Below are 11,064 nucleotides of genomic sequence, written 5' to 3' on the forward strand. Positions count from 1 at the left end.
CGTACATTATAATAATAAATATATTAATTATTAGTAAATTAATATATTAACAATTAATATATAATTAATTTATATATTATAATTAATATATAATATAATATATTAATTAAGAACTCTTTTTATAATTAAAAAGAGTTTCAATATTTTTTTAATATTAAATACACATGTATTTAATATTTTTTGCTACTAGGGATAATTATAATTATATATCTAAAAACATATTAAATAATCATTTAACGAAAAACATAATAAAATGAAATATGCACAAAGCAAAGGATTGCATATTTTTTTTGTTTATTCGACAAAAAAATATGATTTGTTCGTATTTGCAAGAATTTGCACAACGAATTTAGTACAGTAAATAAAATTAACACACGAACAAATGAATAAAATAGCTTAAAATTATGTTGTTTCGTTTCATATGGTGTATTTTATTAGAAGAAAAATATTGAAACGTATGTATTATGTTATGATTCAACTAAACAACTACATTTGATTATATTGTTTGGATATGCTCGTTCATTCTCGTTTCGTACAAATTTGATCGCGAGCGGAATCTCATTTACCCGTACAATCTTTTTTTTCTTCTTATTTTATCCGACGGAAAGCAGTAAAGGTGATGGTGATGGTTTCGCGAAGGAAGAGCAAAGCTCGTTGCCATTGCAAATGGATCTTTCAAACAACGTTAAAAGATTTAAAGCCATTCACCTTTTTCTTTTTTTTTTCCTTTCCCCTTTCCCGTATTCTTTTCTAGCTGCTTTGAAATCAAATCTTTCCAAAAAGAAAAAGAAAACCTTCATATATTTTTCTATCTACTTTTCTTTCATTAGTTTTTCCATCAACAATAGAAATCCCAATTAAAAACCGGAGAATTTAAATATTTGTATAATAAAATTATGAACATAAATATGTATTGTATGAATATTCATTGTACTAATACATATTTCAATATCTTCTTGTATATAATATTTTAAATCCAAATTATATATCTATTCAAATTTTATTAAATTCTTCTTTATAAAAAAAATAACTTAATTTATTAATTCAAATTAAAATAACAAAAAATAATATATATATATATATATATATATATATATATATATATATATATATATATATATATATATTTATTTATTAAATAAAATTATAATATAAATATAATATATACATAATATAATTAATATTATTTATACTAAAAAATATATTAATATAAATAAGTATAATATATAAAATAATATAATAATATAAATATGTATAAAAAAATATATAAAATAATATAAATAATAATATATATATTGTAAGGGAAACTTATATTAATTATATATATATATGTACAAAGAATATTATATATAAAATAAGAAGATCCAAACTATATGTTAGAATATATTAATAACAAATTAAGTTAGAAAAAATTCTGGAAAAATAAAGAAACCTTTCATCTTGTCATAAAAGGTTCCGTATTAGTGGTACTAAGAAAAATTGAATATCAATGGCAGTTAATCGTTTACCTGTTCACATATAGGAATTATCTCATGAGAACGGTTAATCACACCTTACCAAGAGAGAGAGAGAGAGAGAGAGAGAGAGAGAGAGAGAGAGAGAGAGAGAGAGAAAAACAACGTTGCACCGATTCATCTCTTTAGTCTACCACCTTCGATCCTATTGATTTTTCGCGTCACGCCCATTCGTCCAATCCGCGTAGTCTCTTTGCTGCACCGTTTAGTACCTCTCTCAGGAGAATGCTATTGTAACTATCGTGTATCCTTCTTTCGTTAATGTCTTCATCGATTACTTACAGTTCGACCATTGTACACGCACCCATACACATACATGTACCCAAACATACATATATATGCAAGACAAGCTTATAATTCAAACCATGTTCATGGCACGACTACCAGCTATTTCATTACTCATTCCTTGAGTAAGGAATTTAGAACGTTGAATAGAATTTCATTCGTCCTATCAACATATCTTATTGTCACATACCTCAAATAAATCTTATTTTATCAAATACTAGTATAGTAGTTCATTGCGAACACCATAGTCTAAACATTTAAATGAGTTGATTTGGGTCAGCAATAATTACTCTTATTTTATATATTTAATTTCTAATTAGTTAGGAAACATTATACTATTACTTTAAGTAAAAAGTTTAAGTATATATATATAAAGAATCATCTCATGAGTATTTACATATAAAGTGTAAGTATATATAATGAATTATCTCATGAGGATTTACATATAAAGTATAAGTATACATTAGTTAAAGTAAAATCAAACCCCAACATGGTTATCTTATTGCCATATACCTCAAATAAATCTTATTTTATCAAATACTAGTAATTCATTTGAAACACCATAGTCTAAACATTTAAACAAGTTGATTTGTGTCAAAAATAATTACTCTATTCTTTTTTTAATTTAATTTCTAATTTGTTAGGAAACATTACTGTTACTGTAAGCACAAAATATAAGTACATCATCAAGAATCATCTCATAAGTATTTACATACAAAATATAAATATATATTCGTTAAAGTAAAATCAAACGAAGATGGTTAATTTATTTTCATTTCATTTGCTTTACTTCGTTGTTATGATCCATGTTATTATTCTTTCCTACTTTCTTTCATTATTATCAAATATAATTCTTAATCATTATATTGATTTCACGTTCCCTTTTTGGTTTAATTCAATGTTGTAATAATATCTTTGATTGTATTTGAATGCACCTACTTATTAGACCTTCCAAAGTTACTAATTGTCTGTGACGGAGTTTACACGCTCCATTATTTAAATTTAACTAGTATTTATCACCACATTTCAACCACATGTTACCTTTACTATCTCCTATTTGGCTATCATTAACACCATTTCTTGTAACATATTCCAATGTTATATAATCTAATGAATATTTATATCTAATTTATATTATCTTATACATTTAACTTCTATCTAGAATTTCAATCATTTTAATCTCACGTTTGTTCATATTTATAAGTTTAATGATAATCCAATTTGAAATTTCTAAAGGATTATGGTGATCCAATATTAAACTCAATACCTATGTGATAATCTGTTTTAACGACAATGTTAAACCTATCGATAATTTGATAATAAACTGATCAAATGTTTTATCTGTTCTTACATTTTCCTTTTTTTCTTTTTTTGGGGGGGTAATATTTTAATTAACTTTTCTATATATGAATTACAATTGTATTCACAAGAGACTTTATGATTTAACGATGATGTACTGTTATTTCTTTTACCATTCATTATAATACACTAATCTGATATAATATATGTTAGGTATATGTACTTCAAGTTGAATTTAATTAAGTATATGTATATACGTGTATGTATCACGTTGGTTTGGGTTGCCTCAAACTTTTCGCGATACCTTGGCTCTGTTTATAAAACTTTGATTTTTCCCTCTACCTTGGCCTTAAAAATGTATGAGAATATATTTATTGTTTGAAAACTATCTTTATGGCTAATATTCTTTTTTTTCTTTTTCACACTTGTTGAGTATTTATGTAGGAAACATTTAAAATACTACAATTGTGATAAAGTAAATTTAAGTATACGTACAAGGGATTACAAAATATATAAGCATAACTTTAAAGGTTGGTTTATGATATGACCTTGTTTCTAGAAATACTTGTTCAATTTTCTACTTTTCTTTTTAACAAAAAAAAAAAATGTTCTTTTTTTAATAATAAAATTAAATATCAATTTAAAAGTTAAATATAATCTTAAAATATGTTAGCGTTTAAATGAATTTTGAAATATTTAATTGCAAAATGATAAATTAATTATTTTAAGATTGACAATGGGAATACTAATACTTTTGTGATTAAACAGTGAATGTATACAGATACATAAAAAAAAAGAATACAAAACGACATAAAAGAATGATGTTTTATTGAACCCCATAATGTACTAGATACGTAAGCGACGTAAAAGTACGTTCAAACTGTAAGAAGAAGAAGAAGATAAGAAAAAGAGATCAAGAGATTGACAAATCGTAAAAACGGAATATCTTCGAAAGAGGTATGACTTCTCGATTAACTTTTATTTTCACGATGTTTCGAACGACAACACAAATTTATTATTTTATCCCCTGTTATAAAGAAAAAGAGGTATAGACCTATATCATCACACGGGTCAACAAGATTTATCGTTTTGTTGGATTTTGATCTTTTATTTTATTCTTATTTATTACGATTAATAAATATTATTTCAACTTTTTTTTTGATGGATAAAAATATTATTTTAGTTATAATAATGAAGAAAAAAATGTTTGTGTGTTTATTTTATTTATGGAGTGTAAATAAAAAAAAGAAACTTAAAAATTGATATTTATATTATAAAAATATATTTAAAAATAATATAAATGATTATAAATAAAATATACCACAGTAATGAATAAATAAATCAAATAAAATAGACATTTGAAAATGTTCTGTTAATATAAAAATTTCAAAATAAAATTGAAACAAATGTTATGATAAATAAAAAAAAAAAACAAGAAAAAGAAATAAAATCAAATTAAATTAAATATTTGAAAATGTTCTGTTAATATAAAAATTTCAAAATAAAATTGAAACAAATGTTATGATAAATAAAAAATTAAATAAAATAAGATAAAATAAAATAACCATTGTAAAGAAGTATTCACTTCAAAAATTAATTTAAAATTAAATAAAATAATACTTGATTATAAATGTTTGAAGAGAATTGATAATAACGAATTTGTAGATTAATTTCTGAAATTATAAATTTAATTGAATGATTCTTATTAAAATAATTATTCACTGAGAGAAAATCCTTTCTTTTATTTAACTGAACGATATAAAGAAAACCGATCTTTTTTTCTGTTTAGTATCTTTCTGTCTCGTGACGTTGCGTTGGTAACTACCAAGAGGCGTCGTCGACTATTCCCGTTTCCTGTTTCTCTTTGATACGGTCTAGCTATTGTTTCGCAGAACAAAAAAAAAGAAAAAGGAAAAGAAAAAAAAATAGAAGAAAAAAAAAGAGAATGCCACGATTAATACATTATGCGAGTTAGCTATACACTCATCTAACTGCTTTTGTGCGTATATGTACATATTATACAAGTGAATATATTATATATATATATAATCTTTCTACAATAAGAAAATTATCCTAAACAAACGTGAACGTATCCTCCTACAGTTCATCCGTAGGTTCATCACCGTTCATCCTAATTAACAAATTCCTATAAAATTATTTATCGATCTAACAAACAATAAAATGTCACTTGAAATTCATCATTTTTCTTTTTTTTTCTTTTTCATTTGCATACAATTAATTTTCTTTCCAATCAATCGAACAACTTGCAAGCGTTTTTTATTTATACGATTAAAAACGAAAAAAAAGAAAGATAAAAGAAAAAGAAGAGAAAAAAAAGATAGGAAATAGTCATCTTTCCACTTGGGTTGTCCAACATAGAAGTTGACAAGCTCACGAAGCGTAGGATGGTTGCTGCGATATTTCCACGGAACAAATATATCATAGTTTTATCGATATCCTTTGTAAAAAAAAAAAAAAGAAAGAAGAAAATGAGAAAGAAAACGAAAAAAAAAGAAAGAAGAACTAAATCAAAAACGGCAAATCCTTCACACAGGATTAAACAGAACGTGTCGTTAAAAAAGTCTTTGCTATATGTATGTGTTAGTATATACACTTAAGTATAAGCGTATTGTATTAACGCTTATTTTTCAACGTATGCCTTTATAATACTCTTGAGCCACGAATAGCCGGTTGAGAGGTATTTTAGGATTGAAGAAAATCAAGATCGGATTATTTCAATCCATCGTCTTTCAAAGTGTTTTTATTTTATTTAATCGAATACATACTTATCATTTTTCTTTTCCCACTTTCTAATCATTCTATAAATCAAATCGTACTTATGAACAACAAAGACTTTGAGAGTGAAGTCCACTTTCTTGAATTCTTCAATATACGTATACACATGTATGTGTGTATATATTTGTGAAAAGATCGAATATCGTACAGTTGTACAATATAAAAACCAAAGTAACTTTATTATTCATAAAACTTCAGTACCGTCAATTCAGAAAATTCAACTAAATTCTACCATAACGAAACGACACAATTCGTCTATTGAAGTTAATGCATCGGAGGAAGAGAGGAGTACACAAAGAAGACGATGGAAGATAACAAGTACAATTATGAATTTCCTCGTTAATTAAAAATGACGCGTGAGTGTATGTGCTTCAAGTTAAACAAGTAGTACATCGTATAGCCCAAAGGGTTGATACAATCCCTCAAACATGAATTCATCAACATAGGAATAGTCTAGCTAATGTTATTGAATAGGTTATAACATCAGTAAGTATATTTAGATATATAGATAAGTATAACACATAAATAGATATAGTATCAGATCTATTCATTACATACCATGTGAATATATATATATATATATATATATATATATATATATATATATATATATATGTGTGTGTATGTATATATGTATATATAGTCGTTACACTTTTCAGTAGGGTCGAGTATACCCTGTTCCGATTTCAAAGAAATAAATAAGAAGAAAATTGGTCGAAGTTAGGGCTAGGGAAATATTACTATTTTCCCCTACTTAATCCCCTAGATTGAAGATCGTTCTTAGATAATAAAAAGGAAAGGAAAGAAAAAGGAAAAGGAAAAGAAAAAAATAACGAAACTTACCGGTCTGCCCTTTACCCAAGGTCTTTTCAAGGCGATAAGGGCCGACATACTGATGAGTCTCCTGGGTGTTGGACCCGACGGGGCTTTCCTTGCCCTGCATCGCAGCCGAGCCACTTTCTTCTTGGTCCGCCAGGTTGAATAGTTTATCCCGCTCGTTCGCGGGTTCTACCCTTTTAGAACCTTGATTTCTTTTATCCTTGTATTGCACTGGCTTTTGAAGCCTATATCTCTTTGCTTTTTTTTTTTATTTCTAACCTTTTGTCTTTCACACTATACAATATCACTTCTTTCTCTTAACTTTCCTCGATTGCACAAATCGAACCATCGCGTCTTTACCGCGACTTATCCAAACATCAAAAAATCTTCTCTATTTCGATAAATCATCTTTTTTTTTTATTGCACTCACAACAAACAAACTAGGTAGACGCGTTTTCTTTTAACTTGAGAACACATCGGTATATATCACTTTTCCTTGGATTTACGATCGATACTTTTTTTTTTTAGAAATTCTTATCACACATCGTGATTTAACATGACAATTAAAAATTTGAATGATTGAAAATTAAAGAAGAGTAAAAATAAGAAGATGAAGATGAAAAAGGAGGATAAAGGATACGAAGAGAAATTTTATGTGTTTGAGAATAACAACCAACGATAATCATAATAATGATGATGATAATAATAATAATAATAATAAAAACAAATAAATAAAAAGAAAAAGTACACTGTTGATCAGATCGAGTCACGACGATGGTCTACTTCTTCTCTTCCTCGTCGTCGTTTACGTCGTCGCGACTCCTCGTAACTGCACCTATCAGGTAACAACATCTCGTCTTCTTCTCACGTGAACGACGTTGACGATGACGATGACAACAACAACAACAACGACGATGACGACGACGACGACGACGATGACGATGACGACAACGACGACGACAATGACGACGATGACGATGACGAAAACAACGATTCTTTTACACGACGTACATTAATTAACCCAACGACGTCCCCGATGAAATAATCTTCCCTGGACGTAGTAGTAACGTTCGACGCCATTGCTAACAACACCAGGGAGTATTATAATAACCGATGAATTTCTAGTAGCACAAATCGTACTGGGTATAATATCGAAAGATTTCAAACGATCGAATCTTTGAATTAGTATTATAGCGATTACTCGAACAAAAAAAATGTCGAGTAATATCGCGTGTAGACTTTAGACAACGGGAACGTTCATTTGTAATAATAAATCTTTCATTCTACTTATCATTTTTCTTGTTTCACAAACTGGACGGATAAAAGAAGAAAATAAAATAGACAGAATAAGAGATAGAGTGAGATAGAGAGAGATAGGACAAAGAAGAAAATTATTCAAAATGAAAGGAACAAATAAAGATGAGGAAAACGCGCACACAGTACACACTCGCGAATATGATATAACCTTCGTTTACTTCGACCGTTCCTCCTCCACCTTCTCTTCACCCTCTTTTTCCACCCACCAGCACCCTGTGCGCACTCATACACCACCACCAGTAGTAGCAGCAGTAGCAGTAAGCAGCAAGCAGCACAAGCACAAACCAGCAGCAAGCAAACACGAGAACACCTGCAGCACGAGACGGCACCACTCTACGATGACGACGACGACGACGACGACGACGACGGCACTAGCCACTGCCACCACCGATCACGATATATCACTAAATTCTCTAGTAGTAACCAGTAATAATAGTAGTAGTAGTAATAGTAACAGTAGCAATAGAAGGACGGTCCTTTTCCTCTTTGTAGTAGAACATAGGCCTTAGTCTATTTCTCCCTGACATGTTAATCCAATCTTCAGTAAAATCCAAAAGAATCTAAGTGATATTTTCTAAAACTTCTGATTACACATATGTATATATATATGCATATATATATAATCTTTTTTTTTGCATTTCACAATATAATATCCAATTCTTCTTCTTCTTCTTCTTCTTCTTCTTCTTCTTCTTAATCTGTTTATCTTTACTTATTGTTAGTCCTCTTCACGTGTAGTAATTCTACCGCCTCTTCTTTTTCTTCTTCTTCTTATTATTATTATTAGTAATATAATTTGTCTTACTACTATTTCTTCTTATTATTATTCTTATTATGCTTCTTCTTACTGTTAATATCTTCTTTCTTTTTTTGTCTTCTTTTTTTTGTTCACTCGTTTCTCGTCAGGGATCCAGCCCTGTCGTGTACGCGGATGATAGAGCCGACGACGAAGCACGGCGCTCCCAGTTCGATTACGTGTTTGCTATAGAAGGGCTGCATGCGCGCGCACCCCCACGCCCCCTCCCCCCACGAAATTTACTCTCTCTCTTTTTCTTTCTATCTTTTTCTTTCTTTACTGTTCTCCCTCTATCTGTTTTTCCTTCTTTCTCGGCCACCCTTATACCATCACTCCCTGTCTTTCTATCTTACACAAGTATTTCACCCTCTGGTGCGCGCCACGCGAGCGCAGCAGCCTTCGGAAGAGGGAGTTCAGACGACTCCTCGACCCGGCTTTGGAAAACGTGCTGGAAAGACTCTCTCTTCTCGGCCGGTGTTGGAGGCCTCTCTTTCTGTCGGGGGTGGTTTCGTACCACCAGCGTCGGTACGAGCCTAACCTTTTTTGGTTCGTGTCTGTGGTGTCCACGGAGAACACACCGCAAAGAGAGGGGAGAGGCAAAATCTTGGTGAGAAGTAACGCGTTTATTCTATTTTGATTACATTTTAAAATCGATGATACAATCGATCAACATATCTTTTTTTTAAACAATTTATATATTATTTTTTACCTATATCATTTATAGAAACAGAATTAATATAAATTTTTTTACCTAATTAATATTGTTTATAAAAACAGAATTAAAATAAATTTTTGTTTAATAATTCATTACATTATTTACAATTAACATTATATTTGTAATAATTCAATTTTTACCTAATTAATATCATCTGTAGAAACAGAATTAAAATAAATTTTATATTAATAATATATTATATTATTTATAATTATCATTATATTTTTAATAATTCATTTTTTTGTTACCTAATTTAATAACATTTCTACAAACAGAATTAAAATATTTAAATAGATGTACGTATGTAACATATGTGTGTATGTGCGTGTGTATTTATGACAAAATTTCCAGGATAGTAAAGTCAATTAGTTTTGTACTATTGTTATTGGCCGTTCATCAAATTAATGTTAATTGTAAAACGAATATAACATCGTCTATTTTAATAGATGCGTTAATAGGTACACGTTATACGCATCTCGATGTTTAATGATAGGTGAAATTTTAGGTGACACAGATAATCAATTAATCTCGTACTATTGCTTTTAATTATTTATGTTAGTTTATAAATAAAAATAATATTCAATATTTGATAAATTAGTTAAAAAAATATGTTTTATTATTGTAATATTGGAATTTTGTTAATACTAGAAATCGTTAAATAAAATTCATTAGTTTCATGTATTAATTATTAATCGTGTATTAATATTAAAATAAATAAATAGTTTATACATGAAATTATTTATTTATTATTATAATATGTGTATATATGTATATGTATATTTATTTAATTTTTTTAATTTTATATACAAAATATATAATACATCTATGATACATGATACATTCATACATGTATCGCAAAATGATGCAATACGAGAACAGATGAAATTAATTGGACAGAGATAAACATCAATATGATCGATAAATTTCAATGAATGAAATATGAACGAAAGTCATTTCCATAGATAATACTATTTATGTCAAATCTAACGTTTCTATTTCGTTCTACAGAAGTTGGTTCAGTAACACACGATTCGTGAGATTTTTGTCAACCATTCTTGCTCCTGCAATACATTATTTTGATCACGTTTACATATATCCAAATATATAAATACATACGACCAATTTCATATAAAGAATCGTACAGGGTTTTTCAAAAATTGCTTTAATAAAAATCAAAATATTAATATTATATTTTTATTATCAGTTCATTCAAAATTATGAGATTCATATGGAACGACATATTTTTTTTTTAATCAATACTGTAACTGTAAACATGTAATATATGTAATGGTTTATTAAAATTTATATCTTTGGATGAATAAGAAATAAAAATAGAAATTCTATTAAATAAAAATATTCGAATTTAGTCTATTGTTTTTATTTTCTTTGGTAAATCAACTTTTGAGGTATCCTGTGTTTGAGTGCATAGAGTAATGCATCGCTCATATGCATTGCGTAAAATTATGAAACGAGTATTATCATTTAATGTTTCTTTGCTGAAGAATGAAATTATGTAAGATGAA

General features: G+C 28.1%; 1 protein-coding gene across 2 annotated transcripts in view; it reads right to left on the reverse strand.

Annotated features, from left to right (window-relative positions):
* Positions 1-8,963, reverse strand: part of sff (BRSK family serine/threonine-protein kinase sugar-free frosting) — a 50,530-nt gene extending 41,567 nt beyond the window's left edge. For both annotated transcript variants that reach the window (XM_089173070.1, XM_089173069.1), the window contains exon 1: positions 6,738-8,963. In XM_089173070.1, coding sequence (XP_089029196.1) covers positions 6,738-6,837 — 100 coding nt within the window. In that variant the 5' untranslated portion in view covers positions 6,838-8,963. The remainder of the gene's footprint in view (positions 1-6,737) is intronic.
* Between the last annotated feature and the right edge of the window lie 2,101 nt (positions 8,964-11,064).

The sequence above is a fragment of the Polistes dominula genome, unplaced genomic scaffold (assembly GCF_049000335.1).
Source record: "Polistes dominula isolate Pdom_NZ unplaced genomic scaffold, Pdom_raw_medaka contig_22, whole genome shotgun sequence".
In the NCBI taxonomy this organism is placed as follows: domain Eukaryota; kingdom Metazoa; phylum Arthropoda; class Insecta; order Hymenoptera; family Vespidae; genus Polistes; species Polistes dominula.